Source organism: Rhinopithecus bieti, unplaced genomic scaffold, assembly GCF_001698545.2.
Source record: "Rhinopithecus bieti isolate Rb0 unplaced genomic scaffold, ASM169854v2 scaffold_40377, whole genome shotgun sequence".
Taxonomy (NCBI): domain Eukaryota; kingdom Metazoa; phylum Chordata; class Mammalia; order Primates; family Cercopithecidae; genus Rhinopithecus; species Rhinopithecus bieti.
In genome coordinates, this window is record NW_016817076.1 from 180,360 (window position 1) to 202,379 (window position 22,020).

At 34.9% G+C, this 22,020-nt stretch overlaps 1 protein-coding gene across 1 annotated transcript in view; it reads right to left on the reverse strand.

Moving 5' to 3' along the window:
• SLC4A10 (solute carrier family 4 member 10) overlaps nucleotides 1-22,020 on the reverse strand; it is a 304,764-nt gene that overhangs the window by 22,808 nt on the left and 259,936 nt on the right. Inside the window, 6 exon segments of the mRNA XM_017855802.1 lie at nucleotides 4,301-4,369; nucleotides 5,579-5,830; nucleotides 11,989-12,150; nucleotides 13,593-13,706; nucleotides 15,130-15,291; nucleotides 19,888-19,993. Coding sequence (XP_017711291.1) covers nucleotides 4,301-4,369; nucleotides 5,579-5,830; nucleotides 11,989-12,150; nucleotides 13,593-13,706; nucleotides 15,130-15,291; nucleotides 19,888-19,993 — 865 coding nt within the window.

The window sequence follows — 22,020 nt, forward strand, 5'->3', positions numbered from 1 at the left end:
ACATAAACCTATCTTCCCTTCTGTGTTCTGTGTCTTATGGCATGACATGGCCTTCCTTCCCTCCGTTATCTAAATAAGAATCGTACATACATTAGTTCATTCCCCGACCATTCATTTATTCATATTCATTTATATATTCCAAAAACATTATTGAAACATTATATGCAGACTACTAAGTGCTGAACTCATTCCTGACTACTCTCTCTCCATTCTGTCCATGTATGTGTCATTAGGTTTTAAAACTTCTATTTCCTAAATATTATTTAAACTTAAAAGTCATTAAATAAACAAAAACTTGGTGCACGGTAGAGGTAGGAATAGGAAAGAAATAAAATAAAATCTTCTGGCTTACAATGGAATATTTCCTTTTCTATAGAACTAGTTTTTCCCAGCCACCATTTCTCCATTTGTGAAGCTATGTTATTGCATAAGTGTACTTCAGTGTGTGGGTGCTTCAATTGTTATTGTTTAAATGGCACATTTGCTTTACTTTGGATTCCTGAAGTGTTGGAATGAATATAGATGTGAGTATATAGCTGAATACAGAAACAGCATTCATGAGAACACTGTGATCTGTTTTTTCTGCCATGTTTCACAGTGAGAAGCTCAGATAATAAGTTTCTTAATATTGCCAAACAAGCAGGTAACATAGATTCCTTCAACAGGGTAAGAGAGTAACATGCTCCTGGAACTGTTGATATTCAGCATATATTTAAATAATAATCATCATCATGACAAATGTATTCTGAGTTTTACATTTGGTTTTTATTATATCCTAGTATCAATATCACATTTCCCCACCCAGTTAGCTACAATTCCAAATAGGAATTTCAACTTCCTGGGCTTGGGGTCACTTACACTTTCACAAACCCTGTTTCTCAGTGTGAGACCCTGTTCGTCAACGTGTGCCCCAGCTTGCTGTTTCATTTGTGTTCTTTAAAACTCATTATATTTAACTCATGGGCCTTTGATAATGTTTTCTTCAATTTTCATTTAAAAGATTCACATCCCAAATAACTCCAAAACTTGACATTCTTGTTTAATTCTAAACCTCATGGGTATAAAGTCATGTGGAATTAGAGGGAAAAATCTGTTGAAACCTATCATCAAAATGATTTTACTTTGTTTCTTAAACTTCTGCTGCTGTATTTATGTGAGCCTGGGGCCTAATAATAAATACTTTTCACTTACAGATGAGATTAGTACTCATGAAACTTTTGCCAAAGGCAAAAAAATAAAAAAGGAAAAAAGAAAAACAAATATAACAAAACCTCTTTAGTATTCTTCTCTAATGCCTTACAAAACCAATTCTATCAAACTATACTTTTCATACATGAAATTTTAAATGAGCAAATTATATCTAATTTGAGTAAAATTAAAATACACCACATGGCTCAATCATCTCCCTCTCCCAGTTAATTGTTTCCCAGTGTCAGGATGAAGAGTCAGTCATACTATCAATTTTGGGTGTTCCGTGACCTGCAATGACTTCATACTTAAGTTTGCCTCAGACTGGCACCCAGTACCGTCTTAAGGCCTAAGTGCTGCTGCTTCTTCCAAAGTCAGAAGCTGGTTAGTCATTTGCTCAGGAACAGAGATCCTGCGCTGCCTGTCCTGCAGGTTAACTATCCTCTTACATGCTATGAAGAGCAGTGAGTCTGTGTCACAGAAAAAGCCGCAATTTATTTTTGCTTTTCAGCTGACAAAATACTATATGATAAATAAGCCTCTAGTCTCTTTTTTCAAGAACATTGGAGTGTTGGGCTAAATAATGTTAAATTATAAGACAAGATTATTCAAGGGAAAATTTAAGTAGAAATCTATTAGTTTGCTAGGACTGTCCTAAAAAATTACCACAACTTGGTGGTTTAAATCAATAGAAATATATTCTTCCACACTTGTGGAGGCCAGAAGCCTAAAGCAAGATATTGGCAGGGCCACACTCCCTTTGAAGGTCTTAGGGGAGAAAACTTCCTTGTGCCTTCCAGCTCCAGGTGGCTCCTGGCACCCTTGATTAATGGCAGCAAAACTCTAATCTCTTTCTCCTTTTTTTTTTTTTTTTTTTTTTGTGAGACAGAGTCTCCCTCTGTCATCTAGGCTGGAGTGCAGTAGCGTGCTGGGTTGAAGTGATTCTCCTATCTCAACCGCCTGAGTAGTTGGGATTGCAGGCATGCGCCACCACACCCAGATAATTTTTGTATTTTTAGTAGAGACTAGGTTTCGCTGTGTTGGTCAGGCTGGTCTCAAACTCCTGACTTCAGGTGATCCACCCACCTTGGCCTCCCAAAGTGCTGGGATTAGAAGTGTGAGCCAACTATGCCCGGCCTTCCTATATCTTCATATGGCCTTCTTCCCTGTGTCTCTCTGTGTCCTCTCCTCTTCTTCTTCTTCTTCTTTTTTTTTTTTTTTTCTTGAGACAGAGTCTTGCTCTGTTGCTCAGGCTGGAGTGCAGTGGTGTGATTTCCGCTCACTGCAACCTCCGCCTCCTGGGTTCAAGCAATTCTCCTGCTTCAGCCTCCCGAGTGGCTAGGACTATAGGCGTCTGCCACCACGTCCAGCTAATTTTTATGTTTCCAGTAGAGATGGGGTTTCACCAGGTTGGCCAGGATGATCTTGATCTCTTGACCTCATGATCCGCCCACCTTGGCTTCCCAAAGTGCTGGGATTACAGGCGTGAGACACACTGCACCCAACCCCTCTCCTCTTCTTATAAGGACCACAGTCATTAGATTTAGGGCTCACCCTAAATCCATGATTATCTTGTCTTCATATCTGTATCTAATTACATAGGCAAATAGTCTATTTCCAAATAAAGTCACATTTTGAGACGCCAGGTGGACATAAATTTTCAGGAAACACTCACTATTCAACCAATAACAGTATCATAAAAGAAATATGTGGGAAGAATTTGCCTACAGCTTCTGTAAACATTTAGAATACACTTGTGGAGGTTTTAAAATGTGTCCACAAATTCTTTGATACTCTTCTCTTCAAGAGATAAGAGTCTCCTTTTTCCCTTCACTTGGGTGCAAGCTGGACTTAGTGGATAGCCTCTAACAAATAGAAAACGTGGAAATGACCATGTATGACTTTGAAGACTAAATCAAAAAGCACTTTTCATCCTTTCTCTCTCATTCTCTTCTCCTTCTTTCTCCTCTCTCTCTTTCTCGCTCTCTTTCTCTCTCTCTCTCTCTCTCTTTCATATTGTTCACTCTGAAGGAGTTACATTCCATGTTTTGAAGACACACTAAGTATTCCATGGAGAGGCTACTGTAGCAAAAGACTGAGTCATCCTACCAACAGGTAGAAAGGAACTGATGCCCTCATGCCCACAGTTGTGGAATAGCCATTTTGGAAGCAGATCCTCCAGCACTATCAAACCTTCAGATGCTGTGGACCTTGTCCACACCCTGACAGTGACCACATGGGACATCTTGAACCAGAACCATCTGGCTGATCTGTTGCCAAATTAGTGCCTAAAATATTTATTTAACCAATACTTACTTAAATAATGCACAAAGTTCCCCTTATACTTGAAACTGCCTATATCTTTATTTTAGTCTAATTTTAAAAATAATCTTATAAATATAACAGTAAAACAAACAAAACAAGGTGTAAAACCCCCAGGATATCACTATCTCAACAAATTGTTTTTATTTCTACATCTTCCTTTACAACCCATCTCAAACTCATAGCTTTATAAACTTATGGTCAGTAGTTTCTTACTTTGTATTATGTCATAAGCATTTTTGCCATGTTACTTTTGTAGTTCCTAAAAGTACATTGGAACTTTAACTGATTAAAAAATTATCAATTTTCAGTGAATATACCATAGGTTACTTAATTATTTTACCGCTGTTAGAGAATTGGGTTGTTTCCAATATTTTACTAGTATGTGTTAAAATGAACATCTTTGTACATAAAGATTTTTCCTATTCTTACCAATAGATGTCCATACACATGATTAAAGTGTCAAATATTATAAATATTTGGATATGTATTGAAATATATAGCTATGATTTTTCTAAAATTGCTGTAAAATCTAAGCCTCTTACAGTTTTAATATACTTACGATAAATAAAATTACCATAAGTTTATGAACCTTAGATGCTGGAGAGAATCTTCTTTAACTTTTGTAACTCTTCAAACAAGTTTTGAAGAAAAACAAGTTTGAAGAAGTTTAATTGTGGTCTAAAAGCTGTTCCTCAGGTGGCATCATTTTCTTAGCTGTCACATGATTTATCAGTAGATCTTAAGATGAGTCATCACAGATGTGCCTGTAGTACTGTAAGTAATTTACCTGAATTCCCTTTAGAGATGAAGCACCCATATAAAGAAACACTCCATATAGCACTGGCATGGGAATAAACTGTAAAAGAACAATTGGAGAAAAGGCACAAATCATTTTCAAATATATTGTGGTTTTGCACTTATCAAAGAAAAAAATGGGGAAAAAAGGCATTTTTGAGTAGAAACAGTGTAGTACAGATTCAGAAGACATGGATTCAAGTTCCAGCTCTAGCGCTTTTTAGCTGTGTAACCTTAGGGAAGTTACTTAAGCTCTCTGTGCCTTAGTTTCCCAATATCTAAAAGGAGATGATAACAATAGGGTTGTTATAATTATTTAATAAGTCAAAATCTATTTTTAAAAACCATGTAGTATATAATGAATAATAATACTATTATTATGCCACTTTAGAGACAATTTGAATTTTGTTTTACAAAGATATTTGGATTAAAGGTAAAGAATGAAGCTAGCATTTAGATGTGTTTCCTGCATCACGCCAGGTATTTGTAAATATATGGATTACTCAGATTTTCTCTTTTTATTGGAATAGTTCACCATCATCTTATGTCTATAAGATAATTACTTACATAATTCTTGCAAAGGAACTTCTGTTAATGATCAAATACTAGTAAACTAGTAAATGATTAAATAATTTAATTAAAATGTCAAATTATATGCAAATAAAATGTGTTGTAATTTATAGCACAATTAACACACTTTGGAAATATCTGACAAAATTACATGACAAAATAATTACTCGTTAATCCTCTTTAAAATAGATTTCAAGTTTTCTGTGGAAAAGAAATCAGTATATGCAAAGATGATGTCCAGACAGTGGTTTTATAGAGCACTTAAAATGGACCAGGCTCATTCCTTCACCTCTATATTTTATTAATAGTAAGTAATATTAACTGTTAATATATTTATCCATTGACAAGAAAATAGAATCTTTATAAATGCCTGTAATGAATTTGGGTCACAAGTCAGTCAGAAACAATGAGTGACTTTTTCCCATAGCTTGATCACCATTTCAAAATTGTTACAATAATTTACTCATCAAATTTTACTTTGCCAGACTAAATTTTTATGTATTTAACGGTTTTAAAATATAGGACATAATTTCCCTCCCTTAGGTTATGAAGAATTATATAAACATGGTTAAGAAATTCATCACTTTCATCACATGCCACACAATATTTGCAAATTTATGGCTCAGATTCAAATGAAAATATTAAATTATGATAAATATATTCTTCTTTCTCTCAAGTTCATAAAGACAGATTTCGTTACCTTCAGAATACTGGTCATAAAGACTGATGAACCCATAAGAATAAAAATCATAAGCCCTGTAACCCTTTGCTCCCGAATGCCGAGAAATTTGGGTTGTTCTCCTGGAGCTGAACATTCTGATTCCAGTTTTAGGCTATTGACATGAGTGATGGAGAGGACTGTGGCAGCCACAAACCATGGCAGGCCCATGATGGAGCATACACCGAGCATGACAGCCACCATTAATAGGTCCAGATGGTACCCACAACCTTTCTGTTTAAAAAAGAAAGAAAGAGAGAAAGAAACTGTGTCAACAACAGGGCTAAGGATGGCCTGATTGCGAATAGAAACCACTTCCTGATGATACTCAACAAGCCCTTCATATCAGATCTCCTGGAGTAAACTCTTAAACAAACACTCAGTTTCCAATTGCCCTCTTTTGTCTCATTGGATGACTTTTATTAGAAAAAATAATATCATGGAGCCTAAGCTCCCCTGTATAGTCATTTTTTCCTTAATATAGTGCTATCTTGTTCTAATTTGTTTAAGTTTCAACACTAGACAAATTAAGCCCCTCCTTAGAAATCACAGTTTTTTGTTTTCTATTTCCTCTGTTATGCTACTCCACTGTCAATGACTTCCAGGTGTTGCAAACTAAGTGCTTCCTAGGCCCAGATAGGAAATGTAAAGGAGGAAAAACAGGTGCAGTGGGGTGTGTGGAAACTGCCCTCTTGCACAGACAGGGTGTTCTCGGAAGAGGGAAATCAAAGATCGGGAAGAGCACTCCCTCCCCATCCTATAGGAACCAAAAGTGTAGAGCCACAGAAGCAGCCAAAGGGTTGGCCTATTTTATGTTCCACCTTTCCTTTTTAATTTTTAGTGACTGCTTCATGAGAGGCAATATAATAAAGTGGTTAAGAATATAAGTTCTGGAGTCAGACTGCCTGGAATGAAATGTTAGCTCAACCAATAAATCACTTAAGCTCTTGTGCCTCTTTTTCCCTATCTGAAAAATGATGATGATGATGATAGCAGAAGGCACCTCACTGGACTGTTGTGATAACTAAATTAGTTAATGTTGTAAATAATTTAGAATAATATCTGTTGAATAGAAAGCGACCAGAAAATGTTAGGTACTATTATATTCTAATGGTTAAGCAATAAATGTTTCTTTTGTACTCATTAGGTTTCAAGGCTCCTTAATAAAACTATTAATATGTTTCTTAAGAGCAGATAACTTATATAACTTCTTAGTATTTCCTCTTGTTTTTAGCACAATCATTGGCACACAATAAGCAATCAATAACAGTTGCAAATTGACTTTTGAAAACAAAATATGCATCAAACATTTCAGAATCAAATTTAGTAAGTGTAATTTTAAAATAAATACAGCAGTTAAATTTGTTATTACGATCATGAGCAGAAATTACCAATTCTTCTAGGAGAATAATAGTCTTTTTTTTTAGCAGTAGTTTTATATAACTTCAAGCAGTTTGCAGTTAATATGAAAGCTCTTATAGCCTGGAGTGTGAAACACACTGTTGCATATTTGTCATGGTAGTCTTTTCTCTGTGATTTTGTTTTCTTAGTAAGAAGATTCTTAAACTCAGTTGTACTTTCTTTCCTTTCTGCTCATCCCTTCCAAATTATAAAAGTGCAAGAGATGATAGTGAGGAGAAAATGAGAGTTATGTACCTAAGGACCTGTTCCTCCTATGTTGGCACCAAAGCAGTGGTACCCTTCATTGGCTCAGCTTACTGGGGCAATGCTACAATTCACCAAAATGTCTAACTCAATTTCCTGAATGAATGTGACTCTGGAAACTTTTCTTTGCAAGTAACTCAAGAAATAATTTGATTAGTAAGAGCTGAAGAGTAGGAAGAGAAACTGCCTGGTGTCAGCATAACCAAAAAAGCATAGGAAAAAGCTTTGCCAGGACCGTAATATTGTACCTTGGCCTTTTGTAAAACATTTTGGAAGGTGTAATTCCATAGAATAGAACTCAGATTTTGGTCCCTTTAAAGGACAATGTCTTAAGCAGCTTGAGAAGTGTTTTGTCCTAGCAACTCTGGAGGGACAAAGATGTAGAACAGTGAAGGACCTCATACTTAAGCCTCTGCCTCTAAGGGAGTACAATGTGAATGCTGCTCCCTTGGAGCTGTTTTGCAAAATTGTGGTACTGCTAAGAGAAAACGAAAGATGTAAGAGGAGCCAGTGGCTGTGAGAGGAACATCAGAGGAGGGCAGAAGACAGGGGGCCTTGAGAGTCAGGCTTGTACTTTTTAGCACACCTGGACTTTCTTAGAGTCCACATTCATACAGCTCAATAGTATGAGGGAGACCTTCGTCATGATAGTGATTTCCAATAGCTCTTATTGAATGTTTAAAAAATATGATACAAATGTAAACAGTGGGATTTGAATTGCAGGAAGTGGCCAAAATAATTCTTTCAGAGGAAATAATTTCTTTTCTAAATTCATAAAGCTAGCTTTGTAATGTATAAATATATAACAAAAGCAAAAATATAATTTCCCCTAATTATGCTGTACAACAATGGGAGCATCTTGATTCAATGTAAACCAAAGGAAATAAATAAAGCAGTTCTTGCTCTTCCCCTAACTAACCAGTATCCTTCTTGCCTTTCATTTAAAATGTCTTTAAAAACTTGGACTTTGTAACAAAATTATTAGCTGATAGGCATGCCAGCCAAAGAGAAGTACCCCTTTGTCAGAGAGAGAACTCTACACCTTCTAACATATTTCTGTAGATTTTTTTCTCAAATAAAGACAGAGCTAGAGCTTTTATTCTCACATTCATCCATGAATCACAGGAAATGGACATATGGGAGGAAAAGGGAGCATAGCAACAGGTGATGCTACACCAGACCCCACTAAAACCAACATGCAGCAAGACAAGAGGCCAGCCAAGAGGACCATCTGATACCCAGATGCCACTGCTGAAAAAATTCATTTCAAAGCTTGGCAGCAATTTCCTGCATCTGTCAAGTTAACCACATAAAAGACTATAGATTGACATGAAGAACCAGGCTGACAAAGAGGGCAAAAAAGAACATATCAAATGCCATAATCATCAAGAGAATATGGTGCCAAATGAATGTTGCAAATGCATTCATTTACTCAAGTGATCCGGGATTGTATTGCTGTTTATTAAAAATGATGTCAAAAGAAGCCTGAACTGTCTACAGAAACATGTAGAAAAGCCCACAGTTGTATCTTAACAGAAACTTTCTTTTTTATAAGATTATATCTCTCTTTTCACATTTAGAGAATGTGCTTTAAAAAACCCAAGTAGATATTTTTAATGCTTTTCAAAGGGATTCAGTTAACTTATGCCTAATCCACTTCTCCAAGGGAGAAACAAACAAACAAACAAATGCTAGAGAGAGTATGGATTTATATGTACATTTATGTATAATATACATGATACTTCACATTCTCAAATTTTTATATTTGCCTCTTCTTTCACTCTGGAGCCATCCGAAGGATAACAGAATGCAATGAGTTCGAGTTTTACTAATTTTGAGCTCCTGCATTCTTCGGGAGTAGTAAATCACCGATACAGTGCAACACAGCTTTATTGTGTACATAGTGACACTCATGAAAACAGTTTTTTTTTTTTTTTTTTTTTTTGAGACAGAGTCTCACCCTGTTGCCCAGGCTGGAGTGCAATGGTGCAATCTCAGCTCGGTGCAATCTCAGCTCACTACAACCTCTGTCTCCTGGATTCAAATGATTCTCCTGCCTCAGCCTCCCGAGTAGCTGGGATTACAGGTGCCCACCACCACGCCCAGCTAATGTTTGTATTTTTAGTAGATATGGGGTTTCACCATGTTGGCCAGGCTGGTCTCTAACTCCTGACCTCGTGATCCACCTGCCTCGACCTCCCAAAGTGCTGAGATTACGGCGTGAACCACTGTGCCTGGCCAATAAAAACATTTTTATCAGCATGAGAAATATCATCTAAAAGAAAACCAGCTACTAGTTCTGGCAATAGAGGTGAATAAAAAGTAAAAAGATCTAAAATGTGTTTGGGAGAGATAAAGAATGAAAAGAGGAATTCTGAGTTGATTTGGGTATATGTAGACTTAGATACATGATGTGGAGTCTACCAAGTGTTTGATACACAAACTACAAAACATGATTCATTAAACAATTTCGGGGAATGCTCCAACCAAGGCAAAAATGGGTTTCTTAAGTGAGAAAAGAAAATTAGTAAAAGCTGAAAATGCTTTCACAAGTGGTTAGCTTGTGGTCTGGTGATATACTCAAGAAACACATCTTTTAGTGAAAATGTGGTTCAAGTCAAAGCCAGGAGACTGCAAACATTTCAGTGAAGCGGGGAGAAGTACTATGGAACAAACCGTTACTCTGAGTAAATAACATTCTGAGAAGGTGATTTTGTTGTTGTTAACGGGAAACCCAGTAGCATCAGACCACACTCTACAGAAGCTTAAGGAAATAAGAGTTATAGGCCCAATAGGGATTCAATGTAGACGAAATACATCTTCACTGGAAGAAATTTGCTTTTAAAGTATTCATATCTAAGGAGGAGGATGGAGAGTTCCGATTCGCAGTGGCCAAGAACGGGCTGACTCTTCTGCCTGTGGCCGTAGAGCAGAGTTTATGATTAAGCCAGATTTGCTGTATCATTTACCAAATCCAGAGTAGTAAGGGGCAAAAATATGAAACTTTTGACTACATAATCATTTCTTTGCACAATAAAACAGATTTAGTAATGTAGCCTTAGGTTTATTTCAGTGACAAAAATAGTTCTAGTTCTGCATTTAATTCTATAAATGCAAGTACTTGAAAGGATCAAAACGCTTTATTACATTTTTGTTATTCCACAGTATATGTGAAGGGGGAAATTAGTGTATTTGTCGGTGTGGAGCTTTGGAAAGGCTGTGAATGTCAAGGGCTCATGAAGAACATGGAGTAAGAGCAAGTGTCATGTGATTTATAAGGTTGAGGGCCTAGGAAAGGGCAAAGATTCAGAATGCCCAGGAAGGTAATAACAATCTCAGCACACATTTCACTTCCACACTTTGTTTTAATATGATTCCACTTACAACCAGAAAAAAATGCTGCCTGAATCCATTTAACTGATGGCCCTTACAAAGGATAATTTTTTCAGTGGACTCACTAGAATTTCTGCCTAATTATGAAGGCTAAAAAAGTGTTTTTTGAAAGGTAAATAATAATTATATGGCTTACTTTCTTCCTAAAACAGTTTTTTAGTTGATTTTTAAAAATGTGTCATTTAAAAAAATACATAAAGTTGTGAGAATTCTGAAGTTACATTCTACAAAGAGAATGAAGAATGTCCTTTGCTTTCAGATAGACACACATTCTCTCCACCATATACTCAAAATTCCTTCTTCGTAAGATTTATTGCAAATAAGTGTGCTTTCTTACATTTATGTTATTATTGTTATTAAAAGCAATGGCAAAAACCACAATTACTTTTGCACTAACGTAATATATTGCATCAGAGTTTAATCAGAGATTTTTTTCATCTTTCTAACATTCTTATAAAAGAAATTCTATAAAGCATGATTTCTGTTGCTCTGACAGTGATTTTTTTCTCCTAGAGTTTAAAGGGTATATGAAAATGGCTGGCAATTTCCCCATGATACGAAAACCAAAACAAGATTGTGCATGTTCTGTTTTTACAAGGTTTGATGCAGATTATTTTTAACCATTTAATGATTTCATTGACTTTAGTTAACATATTCCTGAAAGTAAGTGATAGTGCTTACATTACAAATCTCAGGCAAACTGCATACCAGTGAACAATTTTGATGATTCACAACTGCAAAATGGCAAGGTCAGAATGTAACCAAGACATATCTATATTTATTTATTCTTTTTATAAAAGAGACAGTGAAATCTGCAATAAAACTCAAAGATGTCACTTCCAAACTGTGACGTTTATGTCTGGATTTTGTTGTTATAGGCAGAAGGAAAAATAATTAAACAAAATGAGAAATAGTTGAAGTTGTAATTTATTCTGATAATGAATTAAATGTAATATATACACTTAGGGTTAAATAGAGGAATAGAGGAATCTCAGATGTAAGACAAGTTGGTATGGTTGTACTTCACCAGAACAGATTGTTATTTCACTAAAATATGCTAAATATGATAAAGTTAGAACTTTGACAATTTTTTTTATTTTATGCCTTGGAGGTGAGTTCTCAGACTTGAGCTTAGCCAAGTGCTACAAATAAGTAAATTCTCAAATCATTGTAAGACCAAGTATCTTGTAAGACAATAAAAATTATACATCTGAAAACGTTATTTTATATATTTCACTGTACAAATGAATAAGAATACAGGAGAAGTCAAATGAACATCAGTTGATATCAGTTAAGTCATAATGATTTACATTAAAATGGATGTTAAAATATACCTTTAGCTTATGCTCTTTTCTGTTGATGATGACAGCTGTAATCTGTTGGTCCATAAAAATTAGGATAGTACAAAGCAGAGCTGGAATTATAGCAGCTATTACTGTCCACCATGGGTTTGGACCTAAAGGTGTAACAAACCAGCCACGATCATCTCTGGTGGGCTGTATAAAATAAAGGATGTGCATAGTTACGAACTGGATTAATGAATACTTGATCAAATAAAGTCTTACAGATGCTACCAGGAAAGCCCTAATTATAAACAGAGGAGCTGAGTGGGCTACAATAAATAATAATAATAATACTCATAAAGCACTTAAAACCATTCTAAGTATTTTAAATATTTTAACTCATTTTTTTTTCTTCACAACACTCTAAAGATGACACAGAAAAGAAAATTGAGGCATAGAGAGATCCAGTAACTTGCCCAAGATCTCAAAGCTAGTACGTGGTAGAGATGGGATTTAAACTCTGACAGACTTGTTGAAAAATCTGTGTTCTTAATCAATACCTGTATTAAATAAAATAATATCAATATTTACCATTAGCTATTGGAAAATGTATTGAAATTTACAAATAGCACATTGACACATAGAACACTGTGCTAGAACTGAGATACAAAGATAAATCAGAGGCTTCTTTCAGTTTAGAATCAGAGACAGACATCTAAACAGAATACATCATTATGGTATTGTAACTGTTATTTTTGATGTGCAGAGGCTATTGAGTGGAAATGGAAAAAAAGATATTTGGTCACAGCAGAGGCTCAGGGAAGGGTTCCAAACGTGACTGCTGACTGAGATGATTCTCAAAATTTCATCCTGACAAGAGTCCTATATAGAAGTCCCCAGCCCTGTTTGACAGAGAAAACAAAGGGGCGCTCCTAATCTGAAAAGCTGAAATCTGAAATGATCCAAAATCTGAAACTTTTGAGCACTCACATGATGCCACAAGTGGAAAATTCACACCTCACTTCATGTGATAGGTCACATATATTATTAAGAATAGTGTATAAAATTACTTTCAGGTTATATGTATAAGGTATATAGGAAACAAATAAATTTTGTGTTTAGACTTGGGTCCCACCCCCAACATACCTCATTATGTGTTTGCAAATATTTCAAAATTTGAAAAAAAAAAAAAGAACTCTGAAACACTTCTGATCCCAAGCACTTTGGATAAGGAATGTTCAAACTGTACCTCATTAGTAACACGGTCAGAATTCTATTCCCAATCTATTTTATCTGTTTTCAAGCCTTGTTCACTGTAAAATTCTGCCAAGATAATCCTTTTCTCTTAGTTTCAAATGTTTCCTTATCTTTTAAGAATGTTATATATAGGTATTTCAACTGTCAGAATTGACAGGGAATTTTTTAAAGCAATTTTATGTTTATAATTATTTATATTTTGTAATTCTTATTTTTTTAAACATTAGACCCCAATTTTAGCCATGCTGTGTGCATTTCATTTACTGCTCTTCTAATCTAAATTCTTTATATTTTCATGAAAATCCTAAGTACTAGGGTTATAGGTATCATCTAAATGAAGATTAGACCGAGAGAGATGGGGAGAGGGAGAGAGATAGTAAGTGCTATGATAAATTCACCTTGAAAACACTTGGTACTTGTAGTTTTGGAGATGGGATCCCAATGGCATAGTCAATTAAAACCATACACAGAATTGTAAGAAAGACAGCAAAGTCACTCACTATGGATCGAACCTAAAAATAATGAAAACACTTGTCACTTAAAGTAGCTATAAATATCAAGGAATACTCAGGAACATAATCTAGAGTCACACTTTATAAACACTTTATGACATAATATCATAATATTATATTTTATGCATACTATAAGATTACCATTAGCTCTGTCAGAACCTGAATATATATTTATGTATCACTGTCGTTAAGATTCGTACACACTCAACCTTTCCAGAATGAGGCATTATGGAATAGCTACATCGTGGTTGAGTTGTTTTCAATGTTTATTTAAAATCTAACTTTATGATGAACCCATGCATGTGAATATTCAGAACACAGAATAAGGTAGCATGGGCAGAATTTGGCAGATTTTAGGGATCTCTTTCACACAGGTAACATTTTAATATGATAAACTTGAAGCATCATAAAATAAAATTATCTGTTTTTATCAAAGAAACATAATGTTTTAGTTTATCTAGAATATAAGCATGACAGTTGGGAATGTACACAACAGAGTGGGCAAATTTAAAATTGATTCTATGTGAGCCAATTTTTAAAGCCATTTCTCATTTATAAAGCCAATTCTGAGCAAATATTCACATACAATTATTATCCAGATCTAGTCTATTTTAAGATGCCTTTATGACATACACACAAGCATACACAAAATGCTTAAGATTATTGTTTCAGCTTATAAAATGTTTTTGTATTACTCAGACTAAGTTTTTTGGGGAAATAAATGAATCTTCCACTTTAGAGAAGAAAGTGGTGACAAAAAAGAAGCCCCCTTCGGAAGGAACAGTTCTTGAAATATTTTCCCAGAGTGGAATTTTGATCATAATCTATAGCTCATCCCTAAGAAGCTTGTTTCCTTGTTTCTTTTCCTTTTTTAAAATTTTTTTTTGGCGGAATCAGACATTATAGGTGTTACTTTGTAGTGTTAAATATTGAACTAAGCTGTTTCTCTGTTTACTTTCCTTTCCAAATATGCAGATGCAAAAGTAGTGGGTTAGGGGAGGGATTGACGGTTTAAACACTGAAAAAGAGAATATTGTTCCAATGAGTCTTGCGGGGGCTTCCCCAATTAGAGAATGTAACATAGGCTCCTCTGAGGTATCTGTCAGGCTGGAATAGTTCCCACTGTTCACTGGGCAAAAAAGTGACAATCAGTAATGCAGTGTGTGCTGTGAATTTCCAAAAACGTCAGTAGGAAAGTAGGAGTTGATCCGCGGGGTTTGCAGTTAGGAGAAAAGCCTGCATATGCACTCCCAGCACCTGCATCACAAAATTCTTTCTCTTCAGCCCCTCATCTCACCCCACAACTAACCTGGCAGCTCACTCACACAAAAGCCTTTCAGTGGCTCCCTTTATTACATCAATTACTCTTTCTTTTGTCCTATGTTATTTTACATTTAGATCAAGAAAATTATAGTCTAAGTACCTTGGTTGGAAAATATCTGCTAGTCTTGAACTGCTTCAGGGTGGCTGACAGAGTTACTGTGGAAAAGAACAGGATCACCGACCAAAATAGAACATCTGGAACATATGGGTGATCATGGCCACAGGCCCGTCCAACATACTCTCCATGCAATGATTTGCATTCCTGCCAGAGGAAGTAAAACAAATGGAGCTACTAAGAAAAAACCGGACACATTTCTTGCAGAAAACTAACACCTTCTGATCAATTGTAGTTCAGATGCTGAAGCTTTTCCTTTATAGCTCTCGCAATGATTTAACAGGCATTACATTATGACTTTCAAGTTCCACTTGGATGGGTGGTGAGAAATATCAAAGGTTTATGAAAAATTTGAACATGAACCACTTTTTAAATTTAAATGTATACAACTAATTGATTTACCAATTAATTAATGTGCATTAAATCTAATACCTACTAAGTTCCTAACACCAGATGTATTGAAAATATGACATACGTAATAGTGATTGGTTACTAAGGTCAGACACTATGCCCAGCTATTTAAATACATCATTTAAATTACTTTTCACACCAATCCCATAAAATAGGTTCATGTTATTATCTATATTCCATGTCTGAAGAAACTGAGGCATAGAGGGGTTAAATAATTTGTTGTGGCCTCACCACTGGTGGGCAGCCGCAGACCTGTGATACAAACACGACTTCTGCAGTGAGATTATTATTGCTTATTGACGAAGAACAATGTTTTGTAGAATTATCTAGTCCAAAAGCTGCCAAGAAAGATGAGAAAGGCAACAAGAAAACTATGACATACAATGACTGAAATGAAATTGTAAGTCAAAGATGGGACTATCGAACTTGGATTAAAGAACAAATGAGATAAAATTACTACATGAGCAAGGCAAAGCTCATATTTACTATGACTTCTCCATGGGTTACTTTTTCTTCTGCAACTGTAGTTCTGTAAGAGCCTGAAGAATTATTTCTAATTACTGCCTTGGCCATGAGGTGGCAGCAAAGTCAAAAAAATTTTTTTTTTCTCCAGGAAAAACAGCATTTCAAACAAATATTTTGAAAGAAAAAAAATTATTTTAAACTTACTTTGGTTTATCTTTTAAAATTAGATTACTAAAGTATTTTACATTTCAAAACAGGAAATAATGGTTTAAACGATCCAGTGATCTCATTAGTCCTTGAGATATTCTTGCCCTGAACATAAATTGAATTGCAGAGAGATCTTGGAGAAAAATATGAACTCATAGATTGACCACAAACACAGAGTCTGCCTAACTTCAGGCCTGAAATTCTTGTAGAGCAAAAAGTAAATACACTCCAAAGATTGTAGAATAAATCACAAATAGCTACACTGTCATCTGAAAACAAACAACTAGTAAAATCTACTTGGAGTTGCTAGTTACCCTAAGCCTGAGAGTCTTGAGAAATACAGTTAATATACCTTATCATTGTCTTAAAGAATCTGTCCCCTTTTCTAATTTAACTGCAAACATCTTCCTTGATAGGCAAAGTTAAATTCCAATTATTCATGTTAAGCTAATGCAGAGCACAGCAACTCGGCTAATTGAAAACCACAGAAAATCCCCAGGCCTTAATTAAAGTTTTAATTTTCCTTCTTTCAAAATGCTGTAAAAATAGATAAGGTGGCAAAAATGAATCCTTGTGTTTTCCTTCCTCTTCTGCACCTGTCCAGAAATGCTAGCAGAGCAATTATTAAGCAATATAATGGGTAGCAAAATGGTTACATAGAAAAAGGAGCTAAAAGTTCCATGATAAACACGTTATCTATAAATTTGTGAGCATCTTTTGTCATTTCTACAGGTATAAAAGTCATTTGGTGGGATCTTGTTCTCAATTCTTAAGAACATAGATGACATTTAAAGGATCCCTTAGCTGTCTTGCACTCTATAATTTGCCAATGGCCTGCCTAGTTACATTAATTTAAAGCATATTTGAAAATGTTATTTATTTTCTCTTTGGGATTAAACAAAATGCTAACTTTAAAAAAGAAAAATTGTGACCTGCTAAATTCAACATTTATTTTCAGTTTTATACTAATTGTATCCCCAACACACACACGGAGGCAAACACACATGCACACATACATACATGCACACATACACACAGAGTAAGTCCTGAAATTTAGAAATGAAAACCAAATCCAAATCCTGCTCTCTTCTTTTGAGTCTAACATATGGTTTCAGTTACAATGGGTACTCAAAAAATGTTTGTTGACAAACTGATTTCTACTAATTACTCTTCAAACACATTCTAAGTTTCAGCAATTCTATAAGTTGGCAAAAATTAAGTTAGATAAAATAAGAAATTAAAGTTGGCATTAGTGTCCTGCCCCTTATATATGTACAAGCTAAATATGTAATTCAGGCAACGAAACACCAAACGCTGGTTAATTGCTTATGAATATTTTAAATCGTGCCTAAGGATTTCTTATAAAGGCTGATTTTTGAGATCATATATATATACACTTAAGTACTCTAGCTTGCCATAAATATGTGCATTAAATAGTAAGATGAAACTGTTTCAAAACAGACATTAAGTACTTTTATCAAATGTTTAACACTTACTATGCATAGAGCAGTTTGGGAGAATCAAAGAAAGCTAAAGTTCTTTGCCCTTGCTGAATTGGCAAGGTATAAATTATAATTCATGAGATATGTAACAACTCAATGAAACATTACAGGACCTGCCAAATAAACAATATGTAAATTAAATGTTATATCACTATTTTAACAAAATTAGTTATAAAAGCCACTAGTTCAGTGCTTTATTAATAAAATATTTTTGATGACAGTATGAATATATTGAGGAAAAGTCAGCATAAAATTAGACAAAATTTTAATGGTCTTTTTTTTTCTTAAACATTACAAGATTGTTTTCCTTATATAGTATTCCCTCTGGTGATAAAGACTGTTTCTGGTCAAGATTAGCAATTATCCATTGCAAAAACTGCTTTTAACTAATGAAAACTAATATGAAAATTTCTGCCTGAATGTTAGCACCTAATACAAAACTTTTTAAAATGACAAAAAAAGAGAAAAAACCCAACAACCCCACAATGCTGTGTTTGCTTCAATTGTAAAATATTTTTCACTATTCCACTTGACCTTAAAACTTAGGGTATCTAACTCACAGCTAGCCTGAACACTGTGCTGTATGTCTGCTTCTTAGAACTCTAAAAATTCAGAAGTTTCTAATACATAGAATGCATATTATTATTTAGTATTAAATTATTCACATAATACAAAATACATATAGAATAAACTATCATGTTATATAACTTAGAGATGGGATCGTTTGGGTTTTCATATTGAAGAAGATATCAAGAGGCTCTGTAAACATAATATAGTCTACCAAAGAAAATGTAGACAGAAGACCCACTACTGATTTCATTAATCATGACCCCAGGTCTAAATTCTGAATAACTATAGTGTTTTTTTTCTTGATCAGCTCATCAACTCTTTTATTGCTCAGTTAAAATGGCTCTTTGAGTGGAAGCAGCCTGGCGATGTTATTTTTCTAGGAAAAAATAGGTGGAACTGAATAAATGTTAACAATAACAAAACAACAAAAGTAACTGAAGGCTTATTCTACAGAACACAACTAGGGTAAGAACAGAAGTAGTAAAATATAGGCCAAGAGAGAATTTTAAATACAGAGTAAGTAATTTGATTTCAATTTTGAAAGAGCATGTTCAATAGAGAAAATCAAGAAAATAGTCGATAGATCATATGCTCTTTACAAGAATCATGTTTAGAGTTTTATAATATCTGTACAACAAAAAAGATTTATATGTTCCCTAACTGGACCATTTACTAAAATAGTATGCATTTGATCAAATGAACTAGAACTCATATAGTTTTTTGCTGATAGTCATAATAAAATTTGAGCCTATATGGGTAGGTAAAGTGGCAGAAGGTTTGAACCTGTAATGTTTATAACTGGGAAGAGTAGAAAAGAAAGTAGGGCTACTCAGATTTTAATACTTATTAAAAGCAGAACACATTTTCAAATTACAAGATTTTATTGAACCAGAATTATAGAATGCAAATATTGATAGGTAAAGAGGCACAGACATTATAATAGATTCAGAAAAATAGAGAAATGCAGGTATGAAAAAAAAGAAATTATAAAGCAGAGAAATGCCAAAGGAAATAAGACAATGGCACAGGATTTAACTGTTATAGGTGAAAAAGCCCTTTCTTGAGTGGGAGATAAGAACAAAATGGAAAAAAGAAATATCTTGTTGAGGGAAGTGCCAGAATTTTGTGAAGAAAAGTGATATTTGTTCCTCCCAAAGACTTTAGTATTGACACTAGAATATTAGAAACATCCCCTTCCCCCAGCAGATCCGGAACAGCTGGAGCAGCATTACAGAGTAAAGTAAGAGCATTCTGAGTTCTTTACACAGAAGGCAGACTTAGTTCTGCCATATGATTTCATTCAGGTCAACACCACTCATATTTAATGTGCTTTCAGTCCATCTCAGTCACATAATTCTGTATAAATGAGCTTTTTGAGCAATTCTGGTCTTCTATTAGAACAACCTTAATAATGAAAGATAACCCCAGTTTACTGATGAGCATCTGAAATGATGAAATTAAAATTCAAACATAACTATTAGTTTTATAATATTATGCATTCAAAAAAATTTTACTGTAATGGCAATAATTGAGTCACAATGTCAACAAAAGCTCTTAGGTATGACTTAATTTTCAATGTTTTACTTACTGACACAGTTAGATTCTCCCATATTATGTCAGAGGCAGAAATATTGGATTCCCTCCATTCCTTCAATGTATCATTGCTGGGATTATGCGGTTCCACACAGTTACACCTGAAAAGGCAAAATAGTGTCTTTTGTGAAATAAGTAGCTTTTTGTGACTGTACCAAAGAATAACGTATAATGGCTCAATTTTCTCCAGTCACAGCATTCCTCTATTTGACAGACAAGTAGTTAGGTTATCCTAAACTACTCCACAATAGACTATTTTCAAAAATCAAGAAGGATGGACTGTTAGGATACTAGACTACTCTACAGTGTTTCCTGGAATGAGAGCTCCTTATGACACCCATTTGGCCCTAAATTATAAGTCAAATAGAAAAATGATAAATATCCAAATCTACTGTTACTATGTAGTTAATATTGTAAAATCATATCAATTGAAATTAAAGGGGGTATTTAATTCATATTCTGAAGATCATTTATAACTGGCATATAATTCAAAATTAAGGTTGGCTGAAGGGAGAACTCTAGGTACCTGAGGATATATCAATGAGAAGAAGATATAGACAAAGATATCCACAAATTAATAGCCTTAGAAGTGAACTTTAATTTACAGTTTGTTTTCCAAAAATTCATTTGTAAACTTGCTATTTGCCCTTCAGAAAGCATTTTTGTATAGAAGAATTTAATAAATGGTGGTTGGTCTCCCAGATTAACCCACATACATCACATAACTTGTAAGTTCATTGGACCGCTCTTTTAGTGATATTAATTGTACTATAGAACCAAATTGCCATTTCTAAGGTTATTACTATAGAAAAACATCATATAGTTTCTACTTGATCTGCCTAAGCAACAGTCTTCTGCCTTCTACATCAGGAACTTAGTCTGTTTCACTTTACCACCACTTATTCATTCTTTAAATAGTTACTATTACTACAAAAAAACAAACAAAAAAAGAAAACCTGAGTTGGGCAGTACAGGCAGATATGGTTCTTGCTCTCACTAGGAAAATTGGAGGATTCCCCAGGGAGGCTCACTTGGAGACCCCAGAGAAACCTTAAAAACTGAGCTCATGTCCATGACGGAACAGTAGGTCAGCCACACCCAGTTACACCCCCTACTTTGCTAACCACCAGTAGGCTTTCATTCCTAAGGATTAAACAGAAACAAGCTCTTCTGAAAGACTTGCTCCATGGCTGATTTCAACCAACCATGTTACACTGCCCCTTGCTTTTTGTTGTTTCGACACAGCACCTGGTTAGCATTCCTTCCTTATAAGAGACCACTGAACATGGAGTGGTTCTGGCCAGTTTACGGAGACTGCATGTTGAGTCCTTTCATGTCCTCTGCTTCACCTTTTGACATATAGAGCTTAATATTAGTACATTTAAATGTTGTTTCCACCACGAAGTGAACATGGGACATATGTAACAGACATGTTAGCTTACTACATGTGTGCCCCTTCATGAATATTCATAGCTCCTCCTATAGTCAGTTGAATATGTATGCTAAACCAATCCATTCAGTATGAATTCCTGTTTCATTTTTCCTCCTTCGAAGCACCTGCTTTTCAGTTTTAACCAGAGGCTCCATTTCCCACTTGCAGGTTGTGATACCCCCTTTTAGAAATAAAGCTCTCCTCAGTAATTTTGCTACTTTTTCAGTAGACGTTAAAAGAGAAAAAAAATTTAAACATGGAATGATTTTGAGCCTCTGGTGAAATGTTGAAAAGGAGAATTCATTTGATTGTGAAGTTAGGAACACTGTTGTTTTCTTTCCTTCACTATGTATTTTTCGAGTTATTTTCTTAGTGGTTGCTCTAAGGCTTATCACATATATCCAGCTATTCTGTTCTAGATTGTTCGGTTGTTTTTTACAATGTCCTGGGACATAAATTGCTCTGGGGGTCTGCTCCAATTAAATTCCAGCCTTTTTGCTGCAGTAGCCTTTTGTTTTTTGTTTTTAAAATATAGACAGGGTCTTGTTATGTTTCCCAGCCTAATCTCAAACTCCTGCGCTCAAGTAATCCTCCCACCTCAGCCTCCCAAAGTGCTGGGATTACAGGTGTAAGCCATGGTGCTCTGTCTGCTGTGGTCAGTGCTTGAGGTTTGTTCTGACCCAGGAGGGTTCTTCT